General features: G+C 30.0%; 2 protein-coding genes and 1 pseudogene across 3 annotated transcripts; all 3 read left to right on the top strand.

Annotated features, from left to right (window-relative positions):
- Window positions 1–308: 308 nt before the first annotated feature.
- On the top strand, window positions 309–2,414 carry LOC124843359 (protein SHORT-ROOT pseudogene; annotated as a pseudogene).
- A 6,034-nt stretch (window positions 2,415–8,448) lies between these two features.
- Window positions 8,449–9,856, top strand: LOC124843363 (large ribosomal subunit protein eL38z/eL38y). The gene is made up of 3 exons (XM_047320099.2): window positions 8,449–8,609; window positions 9,170–9,353; window positions 9,647–9,856. The coding sequence occupies exons 1-3, from the start codon at window positions 8,607–8,609 to the stop codon at window positions 9,667–9,669; spliced, it is 210 nt and encodes a 69-aa protein (XP_047176055.2). The 5' UTR covers window positions 8,449–8,606; the 3' UTR covers window positions 9,670–9,856.
- Window positions 9,857–20,105: 10,249 nt separating this feature from the next.
- Window positions 20,106–24,589, top strand: LOC124843310 (protein CORTICAL MICROTUBULE DISORDERING 2-like). Of its 2 annotated transcripts, XM_047320028.2 has the most exons (5): window positions 20,928–21,068; window positions 21,148–21,889; window positions 22,107–22,409; window positions 22,803–22,894; window positions 23,421–24,589. In XM_047320028.2, the coding sequence occupies exons 2-5, from the start codon at window positions 21,347–21,349 to the stop codon at window positions 24,295–24,297; spliced, it is 1,815 nt and encodes a 604-aa protein (XP_047175984.1). In that variant the 5' UTR covers window positions 20,928–21,068; window positions 21,148–21,346; the 3' UTR covers window positions 24,298–24,589. The 2 variants fall into 2 exon arrangements, with proteins under 2 accessions (XP_047175983.1, XP_047175984.1); XM_047320027.2 differs by having other exon boundaries at window positions 20,106–21,889.
- Window positions 24,590–26,347: the final 1,758 nt, after the last annotated feature.

The raw sequence follows: 26,347 nt of genomic DNA, 5'->3' as shown, positions 1-26,347 counted from the left end.
ATAAAAACTTAAAATAAAATAAGTTTATTTTCAATCAAACTAAAGGGCTTAAAATGTTTTTTCCTTATAAATATTTCATGTTCTCTAAATTTTTTTCTCAATTATTCAAGCATCAATCTTTGTAATTAACATCATCATTATTTAATAGAAAACCTAAAAACATCTAATAACAAGAAAAAAGAACAAATAAAAAAATATTAAGCTAAAATAAAATTAATATCAAATATAATAATGGGGATTAAATATAAGAAGATATATATTTAACCACATCGTAAAAATAATGACAGCTGCTGAAAGTCAAAAAAGAAAAAAACAGGTTCACATGTATTATTGAAATTATTTTCCAAAGAATATGTAGATAGAAAAATCCTCTGACCCAGGTAACAACCACACAGTCCTTGTACTTGAAGAACATATATACTAAGTATATGAGTTATTTATATATAGAGAAGGAAAGTGATTAAAATAGATGAGGAAGTTGTGACAAGGACCCTGTATATAATTTCCAAATCACGGTTTTGTGTTGGCCATTTGAACACAAAAGAGATTGGAATTAGCTTCTCTTCGACCTTTTCAGTTCAAAGGGCCTTTCAATAATCAAACAACTTGAAGGAGTAGTCCATTGTTGTCCACAATCGATTCTTTCCCAGAAAAGTTACACATCAATATGCACTTAAGTCCTTACACTACAACTCCAAAGAAGCCATCACCACACTCCGACAGCCACCACCACCACAACAACCACCACCACCACCACCATAGCAACAACATTGTTGATGAAGCTGCAGCGTTAGATAACAACAACATGCATCGGAGCAACCAGAGCCACACATCCACAAGTCGTTCTTCGGACTCCAGTGAGCCGAATGAAGATGGCAAATGGGCACCTAAGCTTCTGAGAGAGTGTGCAAAAGCAATATCAGAGAGAGACTCGACGAAAACGCACCATCTTTTGTGGATGCTTAACGAGCTTGCTTCGCCCTACGGTGACTGCGATCAAAAGCTCGCGTCTTACTTCTTGCAAGCCTTGTTCTGCAGAGCCACCGAGTCCGGCGAGAGATGCTACAAGACGCTCTCCTCCGTGGCGGAGAAGAACCACTCGTTCGATTCCGCGAGGAGGTTGATTCTCAAGTTTCAAGAGGTGAGCCCTTGGACCACGTTCGGACACGTGGCCTCCAACGGGGCCATCTTGGAGGCCTTGGAGGGAGAGCCCAAACTCCACATCATCGATCTCAGCAACACGCTTTGCACGCAGTGGCCTACTTTGTTGGAGGCTTTGGCCACGCGAAACGACGAAACGCCGCACCTGAAACTCACCGTGGTGGCGCTTGCGGGGTCGGTGATGAAGGAGGTTGGTCAACGGATGGAGAAGTTCGCGAGGCTCATGGGCGTGCCCTTTGAATTCAACGTGATCAGTGGCCTGAGGGATCTCACAAAAGAAGGCCTGGGCGTTCAGGAGGACGAAGCCATCGCCGTGAACTGCGTCGGGGCGTTGAGAAGAGTGGAGGTCGAAGAGAGGGAAAACTTGATTCGCGTTTTCAAGTCTCTCGGTCCTAAAGTGGTGACCGTTGTGGAAGAAGAAGCCGATTTTTGTAGCTCCAGGGAGGATTTCGTGAAGTGCTTCGAGGAGTGTCTGAAGTTCTACTCTCTCTACTTCGAGATGCTGGAGGAGAGTTTTCCCCCGACCAGCAACGAGAGGTTGATGTTGGAGAGGGAGTGTTCGAGAAGCATAGTTAGGGTTTTGGCATGCTGTGGTGGTGGTGGTGGTGATGACATAGAAGACGAGGGAGAAGAGTTTGACTGTTGTGAGAGGAGGGAGAGAGGAACACAGTGGTGTGAGAGGCTGAGGAATGCATTTTCGCCGGTTGGTTTCAGCGACGATGTGGTCGATGATGTTAAAGCATTGCTGAAGAGATACCAACCAGGTTGGTCACTTGTAGTGTCTCAGGGTGATGATCATCTCTCAGGGATTTACTTGACATGGAAGGAGGAACCAGTGGTCTGGGCTTCAGCATGGAAACCCTAGAATATCATATCATATCATATCATATGAATGAATGAATGTATCTCACTGTATCTATCTATGATTATTATATATATATACATATATATCTGTGTTTTGTAAGCATTACTATATATAGCTATGAACGTAGCTAGGTAGAGAAAAGCTGGTTAAAAAGCAAGGGATTGAAGAGAAAGACAGTGGAAAATAAGATGCATGATTTCTGAGGATATATAGCAATAGGAAGTGGAGTTTATAGCAATGGATTTTTCTTTTAACTTTGTCTTGTGATTCTTGCATGCTTTGTAATCTTTCTGGTGTCGAAAAGGGGAAGCTTTTTTGCTTGGGAGTTTGTGTTGTTAGACTTTACACTTTTGCTAGAATGAAGTTGAATTCATTGCTTGGTTGTTCTTGTTTGAAGGTGTTTGAACTTTGTGCTCTTTTTATGAATTCCATGCCATGCCATGCTTATTCCTTCTCCTTTTTCTTTCAGTGTCCACTGCTACGCCATGTCAGATATATCTCAATAATGCTCTCTGCACAAATTATTTTTCTCAAATTCAATATACAGAGAGAAAGAAAAATGAATGTTCTTCAGAGATTCTGTCCATGGAACTTATTGGTGTTCATATCTATAAGTACAATAATACTAATGGAAAATCCATATGTAGCTTATTTAGTATATATACATAATCTAAAGTCACATCTAATGCCATAACCACATCAATTTCTTTTCAGTTTCACACTCATATTATAGATACTATATATGGCTTACAAAAATTAACATATGTTTCCTATTTTTAGTGCATCTGCACAATTTTTTAATGGCAAAATAGGGAATGTATAATTTTCAACAAAGTGTTGATGTAGTTAACCTTGAAATCAGTATAACTTAGCAAAAGGTTTGTTTGGAAAAACTATTTAGGAAAAAAACCAAGTTTATCTATACATTAAAATTAATTTAGATACTATTTAAATAAACTATATTTGAAATTCTATATCTTTATAAATAAGTTAATTTTAACTTATGCAAATTTTATATCCTTTTGTAAATTATTTAAATTTTATTTCCCAACAAGTTTTGTTAATATGGGTACAAATTAAAATTATTTTTCAAAGTTTATATATATTTACATTAAAATATAAAGAAAAAATAGTAGAGAGTTTACAAATCTTTTTATCTTTGTATCCAAAATAGACTCGGTTTTTATTTTCATTTTCAAGTAATACACCGTTTGATGAGTAAATGAAAACTCTTATTTCTTTGTATTTCTTCTTATTAAAACTTAAAAAAAATCATTTATTAAGCTTATAGATTAATTACTTGTATATTATGTAACTTTTATCTCACAAAAATTAACTATGATGTATCATTCTACAAGAAAACTCCAGAGAAATTGATACGTAGTAATGAAAATATAATACATTTATTATTATATAATTTCTATAAAGTTAATTAGTATTATATAATAATTTAATTCTCATGAGACAAATATTTTATTAAGAAAACTATTTCTAGACCTATTTTTCCATCATTTAATTTTATTTCTTATAGTTACAATAAAGGAGAAAATAGTTTTGGATTATCTCTTGTTAATTAAGATGATAAAAATATGATGATATCAACATGTGTAATAGATTATATATGTAATCTTGCCTACACACGATCTTTTGTCATAAAAGTTACTTCTCTTATATGTATGTGGAATCTTTAACTTACACATACTAGTATATTATAAAGTAGAAATGATGAAAAGGAACAAAATACAAAAAAACAATGACTATTTTTTTGAAAAAAAAGAACATTTTTTTTTATTTTTAATGCATAAATATTAAAAGAATGTCTGCTACTTAAAATTTTCATATGGGAATTAGGAATCTTAAGAATATGTGATTCTTTGAAATTGCTAATTGGTTGGTAAACTTTTGTAAATGTTTATATGATTTTTCTAAAAAGTATAAAGTAATATGCATTATTATTCAAAATTTTAAACTCTTTATCGTATTAAATACTTTGGTAAAAATAATATAATACGTTTTAGAGTATACTTTTATTTTAACTCAAAAAAGTTATATACTACCTCTTATAAAAACTTACGTTATGGAAAAATTGAACCAAAATCATTCTTGAGAAATGGATATTTATTGAGAATTTTAATTTTGTAAAATCTAAATTAGACATAATTTAAAAAAAACTATAAAATTATTGAAAGGGTCCTATTACACTTTACAAATGTCTTATATATGAGAATTTGCATTATTACTTTTCACTTAAGACCATTAATATATACCAAAACATCACGTTCAGTAACTGGTCAACATGTCAAATTAGATAGGATCAATTTTGACAAAGTAATCCATGCAATTACATTTTTGAAAAGTCAAACTTAATTAAGACAATTAGTTCAGGTAAATGACATAATTAACTTTTGCTATTATTGTTTTACAATTAATTAATTTTGATCTTTATTAATTATATTAATATTAATTATTAATTAAGATAAAACTTATTTTTTTTGTCCTGAGCAAAAATAGTACTTACATTTTCTTCTCCGATGGAATTACCTTGGACGAAATTTTTTTTAAGTGCAATAATTTTTCTCTATATTATAATTTAGTTTACCAACTCAAGTTTAAGGGTTTAAAAAAAAAAAAGTTAAAAATCAAACAAATCCCTAACACGGTTTCCATTTTTTAAACGAATCATTATAATCTCATCGAATAATTTCACACTTATATCATTATAAGTTATTTAATAGGTCGCAGTCACTCATTAAATTAGTTTGAATTCCACACCGAACAAAATTAACACCAAAATAAGCAAAAACCTCCATTATTAACATGGAATGTAATTAAACTCTTTTGATTACATAAGTATAATTACAAATGATTTCAACCTTTAAAATTATGAAAATATCATTAATCTAAATATGACTCATCACTTAATAATATTATTATTCTAAAGTTAGGTTCCGACCATCACTAATGATGAATATAATATACCAATTTGAACACAAATCTTAAATTTTTTTTTTCTGATATGTTAGTCATTTCTACTCCTTACATAACTTTTCAACCCATATTTTTAATACTTTATACAATTAAAATATCTTAATTTTTTTATAAAAGTGAATTAAATTTAAAGTCAATAGCATATGATAGTAGACATATAGATTCCATGAGAAGATAAAATGATGAATGAGTGTATATATCCTTGTTGAGGCTTTAGGTTTAAAGAAGCAAGTTGGTGAAAAGAGAGAAATGCACGAGTTAAGTGGGAAACAAGGAATCGTACATGTGCCATAATTTTCAAAAGTTACGAAGCTCTCTACATTTTCTTCTTTTTCTCCATGGCCCACTCTCATGCAGAAAAAGCAAGAAGATTTGAGAGAAAGTTGAGAGATTACAGAAATATAATAATGATTTGATGATAAAAGGGGTGTTTAGAAATGGGAGGTAGAATGAAAAAGAAAAAGAGGGGACCCATGAGAGGGTGATTTGATTTGAATAGCATATTTGCTTTAATCACCGAGCACTTGCCATACCTGCTTTTTAGTTTCTATAGCCCAACATTCAGTAGTGGCAAGCAACTTTTTGGATTTAGATTGGACTTGTTGGTACTATTAGTACTCTTTTATACGTTACTTGCTTATCACACCCTCACAATAACATTCATTCTTGGTTTCTCTCTCTCGTACTCATGCATATATACATGCACAACAATGCAAACTCTGCATAAATACACTACATGCATGACAACCAACATAACCTTCTTTTCCATTCTTCTCACCGATTGTAACCCTATTATATATTCCTTGCTTCCTCGGATCGAATGCTCTGTTACAAAAACAACCCTAAACGCTTACATTCACTGTTCAAACAGTATACATCAAAGGAATGTGCAGATCATCCGGGGAAAAGGAAATAGTAAACATGTCGCTGCATATATAACCCTCTTTATTCCCTTTTTCCAAGCTTGATTACTACTACTCATGCTCCGTTTCACACACTCATTTGCCATATATTATGGATCTCCTATAACTATAACTAATATCATAAGGACTATAATTTACCAACCATCATAAATTATTAACGTTTTAATTGTTTTAATTATATATAATTATGATTCATGGTCCATCCTAACATATTCTTGATTAAGTCTTCTTTTTATTAATTCATGTGTTGAAAGAATTTTAGTATCGATTCCAAAGCCTTGATTTGAATTTTTTTGGTATAAGAGTTAAAAAGTGGATTTCGTCTCATTCCAAAACATTAATTAACTTTTATAAATATTTTAAATTATAAATTGATTTTAAAATATTTTACATTAATTATTTAATTTTTATTATTTGCAATTTAATACAAAATTTAAGATCCAATTCAATTATCTTACTGGATTGACTCAACTTAATTTGGATTTAGTCCAACCTAACTTTGGCTCAACTTGGGTCCTATCAACTTGATTTCAACTCAGCCTAATGTGGGATTATGCTAAAAGTGGCTTCAACTCAACTCAACCAAATGTGGGTTTGACTCAACTCCGTCCGAAGTGGTCAAATTAACTCAATCTTATATGTAGGTACACTCTGCTCGATCTAATAGGAACACAACTCTACTCAATTCGACATGGGTCTAATTCGACTAAGGTCGAGATGAGTCAGACTCAACTTAGTCCATGGTGAGTCCAACTCGACTCAACCTAAGTTAAACTCGACTTAACTTCCTTAAAGTGAGCCTCACTTAACTTGACCTAATGAAAATATGATTCTACACAACACAATGTGGGTCTAACACAACTCTGTTATATGTGGACCTAACTTGAATCAACTTGACATGATAGAGACCCAATCTTAGCCTGAGGTAGGCCTAAGTCAACTCTGCTTGAAATGTGTCTAACTCAATTGAACCTGAGGTGGACTTGACATTAGTCCAACTTGACTTGATTAGGCTCAAGTGGATACTAAATTCGATTCAAGTTGTGTCCACTCAATTCGATCCTATGTGAATTTGACTTGACTTACCTTTCTATAGTTGACTTTACTTGATTTTTTTAAGACTTAACTTAGACTTTATCCAATGTATACTCAAGATGATGTGACATTATCAACATCAACTTAACCTAAATACAACTTGGCTTATGTCTAACATCAATAACCTACTTTAGTTGAACCTAAAACAACTCTGTCTATTTTAATCTTTGACATATTTATATAGAATAATCCATAAATTATCCCATCCTCGTTTTAACCCTATAAACTTATTCTTATGTGAGTTTTTTAGACTTATTAGTTTTTACATTTACTTATTATAATATTTTAATTTACAAGAATTTTTCATGTTAATTACATCATATCAAATTACTAATAAATATCTACTCATACATTTACATATCATGTCTTCAACATAAGTCAAAAATATTTTATCTACGTATTAATATTATAAATTTTATAATTTATTATTGATTTAGCAATTTTTGGGAATTAAATAACAAAATTAGACTAAATAAAATTTGAGTTTTTCTTTAATCTAGATAAATGTAAAAAGATTACATAAATTTGCTGTTCAAACTATTTTTATTATATTAAAAAATTGTTTTTCTCACCGACAGAACTTTAATAACAATTCAAAACTTTCTCTCGCCGAAGTGCGTGTACTAAAAAAAAGCTTAAAAAAAGTTTTGCATAGTTAGAGATATGTATCATTCATTGTATACAATAAGGAAAGCCTAAATTAATCTTATCACAAACATGCGATTGCTAAATTTTGACACACCTTTTACTTTGACTAATCGACTTTCATGGGCCAGTGCATGGAAAATTATTATTTTCTATCAACACTTTAATATTTATACATAATTTTTTTTTACAAAAAATAATTAATCACAAACAAAAAGTGAGTGGCTTCCGATTTATTGGACAAATTGCTTGGTGAAATAAAAGTCAAATGAGGTCACTTTTTTTGTTAATTGAAAATAATCAACACATTTCTAGCCAAATTTTAAGGTCTACTTTAATGTAAGATCACTCTATAAACATTAAGTCCATGTGTATATATTTTGGGGGCTAAAAAGTAAGATTATAATATTTATTATCGGTTTTAAAATTAATAGTCTTGACTTTAAACTGTAAAATTATTTATAAACATTTTACCTTTAAACTGTAAATTATAATATAAAATTATTTATAAAAATGTTACGTTTATAAAAAACTTAGCATAAGAGAATTACATTAAAATAATAGCATTTTATGTTATTAAATAACTACAAATCTACAGGATTAAATAAATACTTAGTATGATTAGTGGTAGGATAATTGATTTTATTTTATAAATAGGTCAGAAATAACTATTTGGGCCACAATTTAGAATCCATTAACAACAGTTAAACGGGCCATATACTTTTGGGCTAATCCATTAAGTGAGGCTCATTTTAGTGAAGGATACGAGTGTCATTTAATCAATGCTTCTGGGGAAATAGGTATGGAAAATTTTAACCTAGGGTTTGATTTATAAACCCTAAAGGGGTGGATCCTGAAGCTCTAGTGCGAGAGCAAAGTCGACGGGCCAAGATCGAGGCTTCGAGGAGGAAATCGCATCGAATTTCACTATGGTAATTATTTTCTATTCTGATTAGCTTCTGCAATTCTTCCAGCATTGTGCAGTATCCTCTCTGTGATCGATTTGCATTTTACGATGTAAAAACAGAGGCTTTTACATTCTCCTCTTGCAATTTCTTATTAACGATCAGCCAACGCCCATCTTGGATTTAGTATAGTACAAACTCTAGTATATATGTAAAATTTTGATTATGTAGCTGAAACAATTTTTTACAGTACAGGTAAAGCCATTTTGCTTGTGTAATTCTTTCAGCAGCAGAGATTAGAACAATTAGAGATGTCCTTTAATTTGTAAACTGTTTGATTTGGATTGCATCTCCATTGTAAATAATACACATCTCAGAAGCTTGAGTCTTTAATTGAGTCAGATGACAATGTGATCCATGTAGATGACTAAAATAGTTGTATAAAGCCTTGTTATTGTTTTGTTTAATTGTGATATTTTTTTCAAAGTATTGTGGATTTTACTATCATTGTTCGGTTATTGCCTCTATGGTTTTCTATTGTATTTTGGTAGTTGATGTTGACGTGTGGTGCTTGGTGTTTTGTGCAGCCGAAGCAGATTCATGAGATTAAAGACTTCCTCCTCACTGCGAGGAGGAAGGATGCACGCTCTGTGAAAATCAAGAGGAGCAAAGATGTGGTAAAGTTCAAGGTTCGCTGCTCCAAGTACCTGTACACCCTCTGTGTGTTTGACTCTGAGAAGGCTGATAAGTTGAAGCAATCACTTCCTCCAGGTTCGTTACTCAACTATTTCTGCTGATATTTTTTATGCTTCTATAGTGCTGCATGTTAGTATGTGTATATGGAAACTTTAGGTAGGAGAAGTAGGTAAAAGGTATATTTCTGTTTTGGCTTTAATTGGAGTGGTTCTTCAAGTGGGAAAACTACGGTATAAAATTGTATTATGGCCAAGAAAATGAAACAAGTTGCATTGCAAATCGCCACTGGGTCTTGTTTTTTTTCTTAATTTTGGATGAAGTGCTTTGTTTAAGTGTTGATTTTATATGTATATGATTTACCTTTGCAGGTTTGAGTGTGCAAGATGTGTGATTCTGGCTGGTGTTGATGAAGATCAGGTTTTGTTTTGGATTTTGGGGATTCATAGTTAGTAAAACGGCTTATTTTTATTTTCTTTTTGCTGTTCCTTTGGGGATCATATGTTTAAGACAGATCCAATTATGTGGCTAGTTGATTACACCTTTTTAATTTGACGTCAAAACTTTGAGTCGTTTCTGCATACTGGTTTTTGGCTGAACTGTAGTGTAGAATAGTATCCAACTATCTATCTAATCCTTATCTACAGATCTATAGATAAAAAAACCACATTTTGGTCAATATCTAATGCTAACTTCACCTCGTTCTGAAACAGTAGTTATCTGCAAGAAAATTAATAATAGAAATATTAAGGGAATGTAATAGGATTTCCGGAATAAACTTTTCAGAATGAATATAATACTTTCTGTGATAAGTTTTTTAGAATGATTTTTTTCAGAAATAACTTTTCAGAAATATACCCTGGAATGAGCTTTCCGAAACTTTTATTTTTTCTGTGGTGGCAGTGGGTGGCGTGGTACAGATATGAAGGATATTTTAATGTATTTGTGGAGTGCAAAATGGGGGCAGTTAGTATTTATGGGGGTGGAGGAAGCAATACCTTTTATTATATCGATTATGGGCCTTGTTGAATTATGGTTCAAAGTGTGTTTTGAACAAGATTTATGGAGGTTGTGTTGTGCTTGTTGATTGTTTTAACATGAATAATAAACAATTCATTTTTTATTAAGATACTGCAAACTCTTAATATTTGAACATGTCTTAAATTTCTTTCATCAATCGTTTATCTAGTTCTTGAAATAACAAGACCCTAAAAATAGGATTGGAAGATTCAAATTATACGCTACAAAGACCAATACAGAATTGTAATGGAAAGCTCGGAGTTCTCTGTTCAAAGCTTGTTTGAACTTTTCCAACACTGGTTTTTAACCTAGTTGTAAGTTTTGAACTAAGTTTAAAAGATATCATAAAAAACAAAAATAATTTATTTCAAAACAAATAATACCTTAATACAGATGTTTTAATAACATTTTGACATAATATAGATGTCATTTTTTTATTGGATTTAGAGTTTATGAACGTGATAACAAATAAACCAGCAAGAAATGATTTATTTCAAAACAAATGATATCTTAATACAGACTACTATTCTTCAAAACATTTATACATTTCTTTTTTTTCAAATACTTCCGATTTGATTGTTATTTATACTGCCACTGGCCACCATGCAAGTTGTTATTTATTGATCGCTTTTGTTTAGGATTTACTATTTAATTTAGTTTTTTCCCTAGCAGTCACTGTTTTGATACAGTAAGTAAGGTTTTTGGGTGACATTTATGATCTCCTTTTGACCATTCTAGTGTAAGTTTTTTTATTTGGAGTTGAGGCATTAAAAGTATTTGACCATTCAACTTTCCACTTTTGTATGAATAATCACATAAAAGGATTTTCCAACCCATGTGCTATATGCCACTTTAAACAATTCATGGAGTCATCTCATGAATTGAACAACTGGGAAATGGTAAAAGCAGAGGACCACACACAATCATATTACAAATTCATTGTGTTTGTAAATTCCGTCACAAACAAGTCATTTTTTACTTACTCAAACTGTGCCAAATGTTCATATAAATATCATATTCTTTTTTTCAATGTCAGAATTCTGAATCCTAACTTGATTTAAGTTATTTTCTTTCTATCAAATTTCATAATTTATATTTTGTTTATCAGTAAAATTTGTCATTCTTATATGATTAGACTCAAATCTTATTAATATTGTATTTTTTAAGTGAATCTCCTCATTAAGCAAATGTTAACTACTCTTCAAACACATCTTTAATAGAATTTAGTGAACAAGGTTTGAATATGAACTACAATTTTACTACCTTTGAGACTTTCATGCAAAGGCTAAAATGCACCGTTTTTATGGATCAGAACTACACTACAGATAGGACCACGCTATTAAAAATTATCACACCTTACTCATTCATCTTTAAATATTTAATTCCGTGACATTTCATTAGGCTTTTAAATGTATTTTTTTATCATATATTATAAATCAATTTTCTTCTATAAATCAGTTAATAATTACTTAAAATATCATTTTATTATCGCGTTTTATATTTTTAATGAAATATGAAGTTAAAATAATATTATGAAATTTAATATAACCGTATCATTAATATAAGAGATACAGTTATTCATTAACTAAATCGATGTATAATGTGTGAAACTGCTTCCTAACATAGTCTCATTGAATCTGGTTTGGGTTGTGAAACATACATTGGTGTCTTTTTATACATTAACTAAATAATAATAAGGTAACCCGGTTATATTAAGGGTTTAAAAACGATACCACTTGTGCTTTACATAGAAAATTTATTTCTTTAATTAAGTTTTAAGTTTTTTATTTGAGTTTTCATTAAAAAAAATTACTAAATATTTAAAATCTGTGTATTTTTTTAATTAAATTATCATTGTTTGATTTTTTTTTTTCGTTAATTAGTTGACATAACTATGATCTTATTTCGGTATCTTGTACATTTACTTAAAAAATATGAGATTTTATAATTAAATATAAAATTATATCGTGATTAATTACACACATGTTTGATAAAAAAAAATGGTTACATTAATTATAATATTGTTTATATTAAGCATAGAATCTCTTATATCTTACGTAAAGATAAATAAACAAAAATAACGGATGAAAACAATATTCACATAACTTATTTAACAAAAAAAAACTAAACGACTAAAACTCAAATATTTATTTAAATTTATCATAAACTTAAAAGTTAATTAAATCTAAATTTAATGTACCACTTTGGGTTAGTTTAATTGTAAATAGAAAATAATTTTAAGTAGTTAATGTAACGCAATAGAAGTGACTAAAATTGTAAAAGAAATATTTATATACTTTAGGATTCACATTCTCTTTCATTCTGTTTGCATCCATTCAAAGCTCAGGTCAGAACGAAAAAAAAAGACGCCTAAAGATGTTGTGGTTTGGTTCCCACACAGAAATGGAGGAAAAAAATCACGGGAAGGGTTAAAAAAAGTCATTACATAATCAATTATATTTGTTATATAATTTATTATATTACAATTTTCTGTAGATATTTTATTAAAAAAAATATGATAAAAGTGTTTTTTTTTTAATTTTATAGTAATAATAATAGAAAAGATAATATTACAAATAATAAATTAAATTTTTAATTTGAAATTAGTATGAGAAACAAAGTTATTTTATTGTCATTGGCTTTCGTATAATTTAAATAATTCCATTTTCCATTTTAATTTTATTTCTTTGTTGTCTTATCTTAAAAGATATATCGGAAAGTGAAAAAAATAATAAGTATTAACAAATTTATTAAGAAATTGTTAGAATCAATTACTATATATTTTAAATATTATAAGTTTTATATATTACGGTTTTATTTTGAAATAACACTCAAAAAATAAAAAATAAAAAAAATGTTTAAACTGTAATTAATTTTAACTTTTAAAATATGTGAAACTGTTAAATATATAGTTATTATGAATATTTTTAACAATATAATAAATCAGTCATGAAGTCAAGTTAACAACTATAATCTTATTCATTAGTAAAAAAAGGACCGGAGAAAGATTCTCATTCAAAAAGACGATACACAGAACACTAAAATTAGATGACACCAAACGAGGGAAAAGAAATATTAGATAAATAACATATTGTACTAAATATTTATATAAATAGTATGATTTTTTGGGTTAGAATTTAGTTTTCAAATAATCAAATTTTAAACTGTGATTATAAAAAAAACTGATTGATAAATAAGTTTTATATATATATATATATATATATATATTAATGGTAAACTTTATTTTTGGCATTATTAATGTTTTGTTGGATAGTTATCCTAGGAGTTTGGCAGAGAAAGTTTGATATATTAAAAGGATAATGATATTTTCATAACATTTATTTTTTTAATAATATTTTAATATTATTTATGTGTTATTATGTTATTGATATATGTTGGTATTTATGATTATTATTATTGATTATTGATTGTTGAATAATTTTGAATCAATCACAGAATGACACGAAGATAATATTAGAATGTTGTCAAAGTATCATTATCTATATTAAAATGATTTCTTTCCTTCGTCTACTCTTCATGCCATCCAACTTAAAACTTGTTACTTTACCTTTAATTAACTGTCACACCAACTAATTATGTCAATTACCTTCATATCATTCATTCCTTATTTTACAAAATTTGGTCGCCACACACTAACTAATTTATCATCTAATCAATCATGCTAAAACAAACCATAGCTCAATCTTTTTAACTCTAATTATATTATGTGTTTTTCGAGATGGTAATATCTTGAGTGTAATTATATTCATCATTGTTTTCAAATTTAAAATGTATATACATTGTAATCTTATTATATGTTACTTGTGAAGACTGTCATTCATCCTAAGTATTGTGATAGTGACTATATTTGTACCCAGATTTATATATTTTTTACATTGTTGTAAATATTAATTAAATATTATTTTTGTGAAAAAAGTGGTATTATTAATATTTGATATTAAAATAATACATATTTTTAAGGACATAGTTGAACACTTGAAATTAATTAGAGTCAATCATCATGAGTTGAGAAAAAAAATAAGTCAGTAAAACTCGATTATTTTTTTTTGTGAATAAAAAATTTTATAAATTGGTTTGACTCGTCATAAACCGATAGATTAATAGATTAATTCACTTAAATATGTTTTATTCTTTCAATTTATTTGATATATTTATTACAGTACAAAGTTTATTGTGACTTTATATATTATTTTATAACATTGCAGTCAAAGTCTTAATCTATTTTATCAAATATGATTGTAAATAGTAGTTAAAAATTAAAATATTAACTTAAATATAATACAAACAAATAGATTAAATCATCAAATTATTAAAATACGATTAAACAATATCTTATTGTTTAAAAAATCAAATTGTCAATTTACATAAATGGAAATAATAAATAATTATAATAAAAACAAGCTTATGAAAAATTATAAAAAAAAACTAATAAAAGTTATTGTTAACTGATTATGAATCAATTCACATTCAACTCAATTCCAACTTGTTTAAAATTAAATAAGCATGTAAAGTTTGACATACATTTAAAAAAGTTAATTTTTTTCTAATCTAATTTAACTCAAACACTTGATGAGTTGAATTGGTTCATAAATTAAAACTTATTTTAATATATCTAAAATACAACATCTCATCTAAACAAATTGTACAAAATTAAATTTGTAATAAAAAAATAAACTTTAAAGATTTAAGTGTATAGTATGAAATCAGTCTATAGTTGAGGTAAATGAAATGGAAACTTTTGCAATAAAATAAAAATTAAAAAACAAAACAAAACAAAAAGAAATAAAAAATAATGAAAAAAATATAAGTTATTTTATATTACCTAATAAAATTAACATAAAACAGAAATAAAAACAAATACGAAAATAAGGAAATACTATCGTATCTTATTTAAAAAAATCAAATATTATTTATACTAATATTTATGTCAATTGATATAGAAAAAATTATTGAAACCATCACTCTTAAAAAGAAAAAGAAACTCAAACTCAGCTATAATAATATATTTGTTCATTAGCTTTGCTAAGATCAAATTAAACAAAAGCCATGCTTCTAAATTATTCATAGACAATTTTTCTGTCCGCAATTAATTGTTGAAAGGCTTTACGAGAGCCAACTCAATGGTTGAACTTATAGTTATTCTATTAACTCTATTAGGAAACTATCATATCTTACCAGATATTCTTCTTCTCTCAGAGTTCGGAAATAAATGCTTCAGAAATATATATATATATATATATATATATATATATATATATATATTTCAGGAACACAATATATGAAAATTAAATTTACATATTGTTTTGGTAGAACATCAAAATATAATTAAAATCGATAAAGCATGCTACTTTAAAAAAATGAAAGTGTGTAATTGTAGTAAACGCAAGATAGAAGATAAAGGGAGAAGACACTTTGAAGTAAGCAATTGCTTATATTATTCAATCTTAACTTGTATAAGAAGGAATCAAGAGTTAAAAATGTATATTCTAAGTTAAGTATTTATCAATTATTCGGATACATTAATTGATACTGAATTCATTGAAAACTTGTATCTATGGTGGTCTGTATTACTATGCAAATATATTCTCAATAAGTTTTATCCTATCATATACAAAATTAATTCTCCTTTTCTTTTGGGTCAAGAAATAACTCTTTGCTTAAATTCATATATAAATGTATACACTAAAATAACACACAACAAATGGAATTTTTTCCATGGAATTCATTTCTTCAAACCAATTCATACTTACTTTATCCTTCCAATTCATACTTACTTTATCCTTGTTAACCATTATCACATTCAAGATCAATTATAACCATCAACTTTATCATACTAATATACATAGTTATCATTAATTTCATCATTCTATTTAAAACAAGAAAATGTAATAGTCTGATTTACACCCAGTGCCAAAAATCCTTGCCTAATAAAATTTTAACATAAGTGCTCTTAGAAGAATTTCGTCCAATGCCGACTATGCGACGATGTTAGTTTTTACCCGACGTCTCTAATGAGAGAGATCCTGCAACTCCTAGGATTTAATTCGAATTTATAGTATCCAACGATCTTAAGTGACGCCTAACGACATCAAGTTGACGAGCTTTATGACTTTAGTGTCACCCAATTAGAAAACTCATCGCCTAACAACAGAAGTTAGAGAACCCATTGTTTAAATGTTGCGGAACACTATCAATGGTGCTCAACGATGTATCAATGCACAAAATTTCTCATTCTGAACTTTGATTGAATAATTAGACTCCTCTTAAGTTAATCTCCACTTAATAAAGTTTTAATCACTTAATTAAAAAACTCCACCAAGACATTACAACCCATGGACAAAAAAAACACATTATTTCAACATATAACAGTACATACATGTAACACATATCTATAACAAATTAAGTAAATTTCATATCATCTCAAATCACACTTCTACATACATATACATAAACACATACATATAATCCACAGAGCAATTTAACTTAAAACAAGTATAATCAACTTCCCTTACCTGTAATACAACTCAAACAATTCTAAAAAATACCAAAATGTCTCTAACTTTGCAAGATGTTTTACCTAAACATAAAAATATCACAATAATGATCAGAAGATACCATTATGATCCTTAATCAACAAAGACTCGAATAAAGTATTCAAATAACACATACAACCAAAAGAAAATTATATGCAAACAATAAAATAAATTTGACCAAAAGAAGAAAAACATAAAATGGAAAAAACTGATCAATAAAAAAAAAGAACTTGTCGAGAAGATCATTATACCAATTTATAATATTTAAAAACAAACAAATAAAAGATAAATAATTTCTACAAAAGTAATTTATAAAAAAGTAAAATATTTTAAAATAATAAAACTCATTTATAATTTTTTTTAATATTAAATGATCGAGTCTTTTTATTTATTTTAAACACACTGTTACTTTTAAAATATAATTCGGTAGATTCTTACATTTTTAGATATAAAATTTAAATTACTCATATCATTCTATATTCACTAGATTTTAAATTTGTAAATTTAATTATTAATGTTACAATTTTGATCCTTTGAGTTAAAAATCACTGCAGACAATACTTTTTAAAGTAATTTCCATCAGAAAAAAAAATATTTCCAATATGTATACATGAAATTGATAATATATGACAAAATTGCCTAACCAGCTTATATACCTTTTTATATAACGTCTTATATTGAAATCAAATTCCCTTACTCTACCAAAGAAATACGAACTTTATTGATCCGAACAATGAATGAGACAAAAATTCTCTTATTTGAGACGTTGTTGATATATGATGGCAAATTATTGCCCACGATAATGCTGTTGTGGGACTCCATTGACGCTGATAGTGTTTTCTGCTTCTGTCTTACCATAAAGAAAAGAAAAAAAAAATACAATAAAAGGTTATAAATACGTATATATTTATTACTGTTTGTTTCTATGACATTTTTATATTTTAATTAATTCCCATTTATTTATGAAAATATTTTTTTCATTTTCAAATAATTCTTTTAACTTTTATATTCTCTTTTGGGCATAAGAAAAAAAATATGCAATATGATTTGAATGCATGTGGATATGATTTTAATAAAATGTGATATTTCTTAAATTTATTGAAAAAATCTTATATTTGAGTACATACTTTCAACGTATATATTTTTATATTAAAATAATTAATTATAAATTTTTAAATATTTTAATTTTTATTTTATTTTTACTCAGTAACATGAGAGGTGTAACTAAAATAAAAGTGAAAAGTGTTATTAATAAACTAAACAAAAGTTTGAATATTATTATTGAATGTATAAAATTATAAAACGTTATATTATAAAAAATCATTATATTTATTATACATTATACTATTTATTATTTTAATCCTCTCTCTATACATATATTTTTAAGTTTCTTATTGACACGTTTATCATTTTAGAGTATAAGGTGTGTTTTGAGCTAAATAACTTAAAATGTATATTTGTCCTGCCTAGTTTTATTTGATATTTTAACAGATAAAAATCATTTCATGTTAAATATCATTTTACAACATTAATAAAATAATTAAATATTTATTATATTTTTTCAGAGCGCATTACACATTGAAGAACTACAGAAAACAAGTGAAAATCTCATTAGTATGAAAATATATATATATATATATATATATATATATATATATATATATATATATATATATAATTGCATCATAATTTTAATAGATAAATTTTTTTTAATGGTGTTTCTGAATTCCTGAATCATGTGGATGGATGTTTTTTCTCTTATTGTTAAATCAGAATAAAAAATTTCCAACATGCTGATATTCAACTCCAATAACAATTATCAAATATTAGACTAATATAAACTAATGAAATGTAAAAAGTAGACGTCATATGTTCAAATAATAAAAAAATGTATAGTTTTAATATATGTTATAATAATATCAACTATACATGCATAAGTATAATAATTAGAATATGCTCTTTTAACAAACAAATCACTCTTCTTTCCAAATATTCTTCTGTCAAATGTATTATAGTTATTTTTAGGTTTGTAATGAAGAAATTATATCCTTAATATTTCACCTTAATTACTAATTAATTGCTGGATTCTTTGTCAACTGTTGGATATAATGTCATTCACGTGTTGGGTGATAATGTCACAGGAATGTACATAGCTAGCGACAGTTTCTAAAAAATCATAAACTCTAAAAAAAATTCATGAATATGCAAAGATCTACTTAAGATATGTAGTTCTTCAATAAAATGCTAATTATAGATACAAAGTACAATAATATGAAAATTGTATAAAATATATTTGCATTTAATAATTATCAAACACAAAAACAATAGTATGAAAAAGGTGTAAAAGTTATTTGTATTTAATTATAAATAAATAATTTATTCTTACTATTTACCCCATTTAGTTATTTATTTGAAAATGTTTTTTTTCCAATTTAGGTAAAGTATCAATTAATCCATTTTAAATACACAATGTTAGAAAATTGTTATTAACATTTATATAAAAAAATTTGAAATATCTACAAATTCAATACTATCATGTAATTTATTTTTCCAAATATGCAGATAGAAAATTCATCCTTATCAACTCACAAATTAATTATACAAATAAAGTATAATAAAATTCGATGTTAGAACAGTTTGTTCCATCCAAATTTGTTAAAATCTAAACAATTACTAACTTAATTAAAATTCCAATTTTCAAATCTGCATTATTAAAAGAAAATTGTAGAAACAAATCAATATTTAGGAAAAAGATTAAATTTACTTTATTTGTTGTTATTATTTCCTATGACAGTAACTCAACTACGTCACCAATCACCAAATAAATTCATTAACCATGAAAAGAAGGCCTAATTACTTCCATATATTTTTTTACTAAATTATATTTTGAAATTAAAACAATTTATTAAATTCGAAATTGTTTTATATAGAAGGAAGGCTCGAAAAGATAAAATGTTTTCGTATTCGAGTCACAAATATAAAGATAAGGCATGCAAGGTTATCATTAATAACAATAAAAACATTATTAAATAATAATAAAAAAATGTGTATTAGCATTAATAGAGTGTTGTAATGCGTGTTATGTTGGTAGCCGACAACCCATTTACCTTGTTCCTAAGACGAAAGCTCATCCCACACGCATCAATTTTCTATGCAAAATTAAACCTTAATCATTCCACAATTAAAAAAAAAACATTTCTTTCTTAGTTTTTCAGATAATTAGAAAGAAACCAAACCATGGTAAAAGAAAAGAAAAGGGAATCACAAATTTAGAGGCTTGCTAGATAGCAAGAAGAGTACCCTTTTGTCTCTGATAGAACCAGTTAGAACATTTGGAATGGTGCCTCTGCAACAGAAGCTCTTGAATTCGATCCAACCAAAAAACAACAAAGCAAACTAGTGGGTCAGGTGAAGAGCGTATTGTGTGATTTGAAGAGCATGTGTATGGAGATGTGTTTGTCAGATGCTGACACCTCTTTGCGTATCAATCATGCAATGCAATAACCCTGCCGCCAATTATACTCTTCTCTTCTCTGCACTCTTTTCTCGCAACTTTTCACACCCTTTATCTTTCCCATTTGAAAAAAATATTCATTTCAGTCCATCTTAATTTTATTTTCCTCATCCGAACACAACCGTACCAACCCACCAAATAATTTCTGGTATTTCACCAAATATTTGGCGCAGGTTGTTTGTAATGTTATGTTCTGTACACCTACCTGTAGCGGTATAGTACAACAAACAAATTCCTTTCCTTTATTTTGTATTTTTTTTTCTATTGGTTATTCGATATTAATTATGTTCCTGTTTAGTGGATACTGTCCTATTCCTTGTTTTTTGTTCTAAAATTTGCTGCCTAAACTGGCCTATGGAAATCGGATTTTTTTCTTAATCTGAAAGCTCTCTGTCCTTTTTGGTTAACCTATGAATTAGGCTATATTTGTTCAAAGAAAATCAATTCCCTGGGTTATATAGTTTGTAGTTTTGTGGCCTGAGTTTGTTTGAATCGAGAGAGAAAGAAGAGGGGTTTGTTCTTGTTGGGGATGCATATTGAGGGTGGTGGAGGAAACAATGGCGAATCTGGTACCGGGGGTGCTTCTGAAGCTTCTGCAGCACATGAACACGGATGTGAAGGTCGGTGGTGAGCACAGGTCTTCGCTGTTGCAGGTTGTGAGCATTGTTCCGGCACTTGCAGGGGGCGAACTTTTCCCAAATCAAGGTTTTTACCTCAAAGTCTCTGATTCATCTCATGCTACTTATGTTTCTCTCCCTGATGAACATGATGATCTCATTCTCAGTGATAAGATTCAGTTGGGTCAGTTTGTGTTTGTTGATCGTTTGGAGGGTGCTTCTCCCGTCCCCATTCTGAGAGGGGTTAGGCCTGTTCCTGGGAGACACCCTTGTGTTGGAACCCCTGAGGATATTGTTGCGACTCATTCCCTTGCTTTCCTTGACAATGATAAGGACAACAATGGGGTTTCTTCTGGTGTTTCTGACATGGATAGATCGAAGTCTCCGAGGAAAGCTTATAGCGGTGCGGTTGGAGAGAAGGAGAAGAAAGAGAGAGTGAGATCAAATGGTGGTGTTGTGAGTGGTAAGGAGGAAGTACAATCCAGCAAGATTAGTGCTGTGTTTGCTAGGGGCAAATCTCAGCCTCAGCCAGTGAAGCCTCCACTCAAGATTGAGGTGAAGAGGGAGTCTTTGACTAGATTGAGGTCTACCAATTCGCGGTCCATTCCTTCGTCACCGAGTAGTTGCTACTCCTTGCCGACCTCATTTGAGAAATTTGCCAATGGGGTCAGGCAACACCAGACTAAGGTTGGGGCTAAGGTGGGAGTGGTGGAGACGGGAAAGTTGGTTCGTGGGCCCAGTGGTCCTGCTGGAAAGAAAATTGCGAATCCGGTTAGAAATTTGGTGCAGGGAATTGAGCTGGGGACTAAGGCTCTGCGGAAGAGCTGGGAAGGGAGTATTGAGGTTAAGACTAGAGAGTCCTCCAAAACCAAGTTTGCAACCAAGTTTGATCCTAAGCCTGAACTAAGTGTGAGTTGCCATTTCTTCTTTTCAGAAACTCTTAATGTTATATGCATAGGCTTGTTGGAGTAATTGTTCTTTTTTATTGTTTTCCTTTTGAAATTTTATGCAGAATAATCTGCTATTAAGTTTAGTCAGTATCAGAGATTTGGATTTCATTACCTCCATGGATTGAGTTAATTAAACAACTACATATACCTTTTCCCTTAATTTTTTGTCCTACCAGACTCCTAGGAGAAGAAGCATTTCAATCAGAAATGGGCCGTCTAAAGAGGAGGAGAAGATTCAAGCACCAACAAAACCCTCTAAGGAACAACTCAAGACTCAAACGTCTGCAAAGAAGGCTAATGCTAATGGAACTACAGCAGAACCAGAAAAGTCAAGCAAGCAAAGAACTTCCACCGGAAAGAAAGCAGAAGTTTCTAACCTCCCTGGAAATTTGGTCAAAGTTTCTCTAAGTAATAGAAAAGTGACAGATGCGACTGTTCAATGGGCTTCACTCCCATCATCTATTTCAAAGCTTGGAAAGGTATATCAATTAAGAACTCCTTTACGTTCACATTGTACTTCTTTGGTTCTTGGCTGTCAAAGCATATACTGTCCACTGAATTGCAATAGAAAAGAGAAAGGAAGGCAGAGGTGTTTTAAAAATATTGTCTCGTGAGATATGTAAAAACAACTCAAATAAGTATAATGTATACCATAGAATAAGTGTTCTGAAGGTATGAAGTTGGATCATGTGATTGTTCCAAATATATATCCCTACTCACTGGACACATTATTCAGAATATTATATGACCTTACTTTAACTTCTGCTCAGATTATAAATTCTTAACCATATTGTTTCTTTTTATAAACGGGTGTGCAAAAGCAAAACTAACTATATTGTTTCATTCTTTTTCTATGTTCACATTTGTTACAGGAAGTAATGATGCAGAGAGATGCAGCACAGATAGCAGCGACTGAGGCTATGCAAGAGGCTGCTGCTGCAGAGAGTTTACTGCAATGTCTAAGGTGCGAATATATTCATACCTGAACATTTACATTTAAGGGTGAAGTGTAATAGGAGGGTAAGTGAAGGGTATTTGAACTGACTTGGAGAAAGGAGAAACATGTGGAGAATGTGACATTTTTAAAATAAAAAATCAGCCAAAGCTAAAAACTCCAAATCACATTCAGAATACCTGTAATTTACCCTCTAATTATTATGTGTAATCAAGGCAGAGACTTCTTGGACACTTTTGAATTTTTTTAGACAAAAAGGAAACAAAGTGTGTACGAATGCTATCCATGTCAAATGCTATCAAAACTGGTCTGTTGCTTGATTTAAGGGATAAGTTTGATAGACATATCATGTACATCTTTCACATTTTTAGTGATAACTTTTTCATTTACCATGGTGAGATGCTGAATATATAGAGGACTTCAGGTTTATCCATAAACATATTTAATCCATATGAGGGGCTATAATGTCAAAATGTTCTAATTCCATGCCACATACCAAGTTTTTGCTGACGTTTGTTTCTGATGTTTCTGGCAGAACATATTCAGAGCTAACGAATTCTGCTAAGGAACATAACCCACAGCCAGCAGTAGAGCAGTTTTTAACTCTTCATGCTAGCTTGAATAGTACCCGGACAATAGCTGAATCCTTAACAAAACACATCCCAGATTGTTCATCTCCAGATTATGACAAGGGTACAGCGGAAGACATACTAAAAGTAAAATCAGATAGACAAAAACAAGCGGTTTCCTGGGTCCAGGCAGCCTTGACCACCAATCTGTCATCCTTTGCTGTTTTTACAAGAGAAACTCAAACATCGAGGCCTCCAGCTTCAAGCAGCTCTCAAAACCAAAAGACTGTTGTGGGAAATCAACCCATGTTAGTTCTACACAATTCAAGTGAAGATGCTTCATCAAAAGTTCATGCAAAGACCCGTCTGACATCTAATTCTAAGCATGCCTCACAAGGAACTCTACGCAAACCAGGTGATGGGTTATTAAATGGGCAGAAGCAGCTAGTCCAACCACAACCACCTCCTGAATGGGTTAGAGGAAATGGCCTCAATGAGGTGGTTAATTTGGTCGAAACTTTGCATTTACAATCCCGGGACTGGTTTTTGGGTTTTGTTGAGAGGTTTTTAGACAGTGATGGGGACACTAACTTGTCAGGTAATGACCAAATAGCAGGTATGCTCACTCAATTGAAGAGTGTTAATGACTGGTTAGATGAAATTGTTTCAAGCAAGGATGAGGGAGAATCATGCCAGATATCAGCAGAGACAATTGACCGGTTGAGGAAGAAAATATATGAATATCTTCTTACACATGTTGAGTCTGCTGCTGCTGCACTCAGTGGTGGATCACAATCGTCACCTCAGATCCAAACAACAACACAGATTAAAGCCAAAAGGTGAATGAGTACATAGCTTAGCTTAACTATGCATGATTAGTAGGGATCAGTGGGTATAAACTTGGTCACTAAAAGCTGTCCAAGGTCCCCTTTAAATTTCACTTATTTTTTTCCCCTCCTTCGTCTGTTTGTACATAAATCCTACATGGGGTTTGAGGTATAGATGGAATCTAATTTTTACTAGGGGAGATAGCAAATTTGTGAGGATATTTTTCTTTCATTTTTCTGAATACTGTTCAGGTGAAATTATACAAATTGAAACAGTCGAAGATATAAGCTGACATGATCTTTTCCAATGCCTTTCCTCTTGCATGGTTTCCCAAATCATGTTGGTGTCAAATCACAGTTTCCCAAACCATGAAGCATATCCAACCATGGATAATATTTTAATGAAGGGAATTAAGTACCAGTCTTCTGGTTAAATATCACAATAGCAGCAGCAATGAGGCATTAAACTGTGATCCAGTTAAGGAATAAACATACGAATGAATTGCATGTAGCAAAGCTATTAACAAGTTTATGAATGTAGAATAGTTATGCAAGCGGTACTAATTATGCTAAGTTTTTTTTGTTGATGCAAGTTATAATTGTATCAGTGTGTCATGATCATTCTCCCTAATACTTAGTATTTAATCTCTTGAAAATATCAGTCAAGCTACACTAATAATTCTTTATCATCAAAAGAATGAATCTATAGTAAGAGATCTATTAGCAAAATAGTCACACTCTGATAGAAGGTTACAAAGCTACAAGTTACAAAAAAGCATGTCACTTGTAGTCTTTTTTAGTACCAATCACATGCAGCATCTTAATTAATTGGTAGGCAGCATCATGACAAATAAAAATCTCCCTTTTAAGTTCTATATTTGTCCCTTTGGAATTTTTCTCTTTGAACGGGTTGGAATGTATATTGAATATGCCATAACTTGAGACTTCTGAGGTAGCATTGTTTACCCCTAAAAATACTGCATCAACTCATCAAACCGGAACATACTGCAAACTTGTACAAAGAGAAGGATGCTATTGGCTGCAGGAAGTGTTCAAATGTGCAATGCAGGACAAAGTCGTGGACAAATAAAGCATAATTTCGTAATTCAAATGTGCAATGCAGGACAAAGTCGTGGACAAATAAAGCATAATTTCGTAAAATAAACTTTGCTTATATTATATGATTTGGAGAAGGTGAAAGTCAAAGATGATAAAAATGCATGCATCGGAATTTTTTAAAAGAATAAGAACATGGGAAATTGAAAGTTTCTTGGGCTGATTTCACCCAACTTTCTCGGAAACAACGTCAGAATCACCCAACTTTGTACGCAATAGTTATAAGGCTTTGACTTCCTGCATTTCCATAATTTCTTTGTGGCACTCCCCAGGTTTTCAAAACAGCTATTTTATCCTTTGTTAGTGTGATTTTTTTTCAAAACAAAGTGTTCTGAAATTAAGATTTCTGAATCGAAGAGACTTTCTAGTTCAAACTGAATTGAACTTGTCATGGGAAAATTCAGAGCATTTTTTGCTAATCATGAATGGTTATTTGTTGCTGACGACTTTGATGAGTTAATTAACAAACAGTAGATTTCCCTGCTTGAATTATTATTTTTTAGTTAGCTGAAAATTTGGAAGAGAAAAGAGATATCCTAATCAAAACAGGAAAAGCTTCAATACATAAAATATAACATCCACATCTCACAAATATACATGACAATAAAAAAGTGATGGTTCATATGCTACACGCAACCATCCGACCACACTCAAGGCAATGTTCCACCACTCTAATGCCCCCAACTCGGGTAAAAAGCAAGCGCTACCAAGCTCGATAAAATAACATGTAGTTAAAAAATTTAGTTTAAACGTTTATATAAATTGATTTCTATGTTAAACTATTCAGTGTGGGACTTATTCCTTTCATAAGGCAAATCCATTAAACTTGCAGCAATATCAAATTCAATTACAACCCGCTGATTATTTCACAAACAAAAACAACGTATTTTGGATACTACTGATTACTTAATGATTCACAGTTTATTATTCCTTACTCGTAAATATGGGGC

The sequence above is a fragment of the Vigna umbellata genome, chromosome 6 (assembly GCF_029865625.1).
Source record: "Vigna umbellata cultivar VRB3 chromosome 6, Vumbellata_1.0, whole genome shotgun sequence".
In the NCBI taxonomy this organism is placed as follows: Eukaryota; Viridiplantae; Streptophyta; class Magnoliopsida; order Fabales; family Fabaceae; genus Vigna; species Vigna umbellata.
This window is presented reverse-complemented; position numbering and strand designations above follow the sequence as displayed.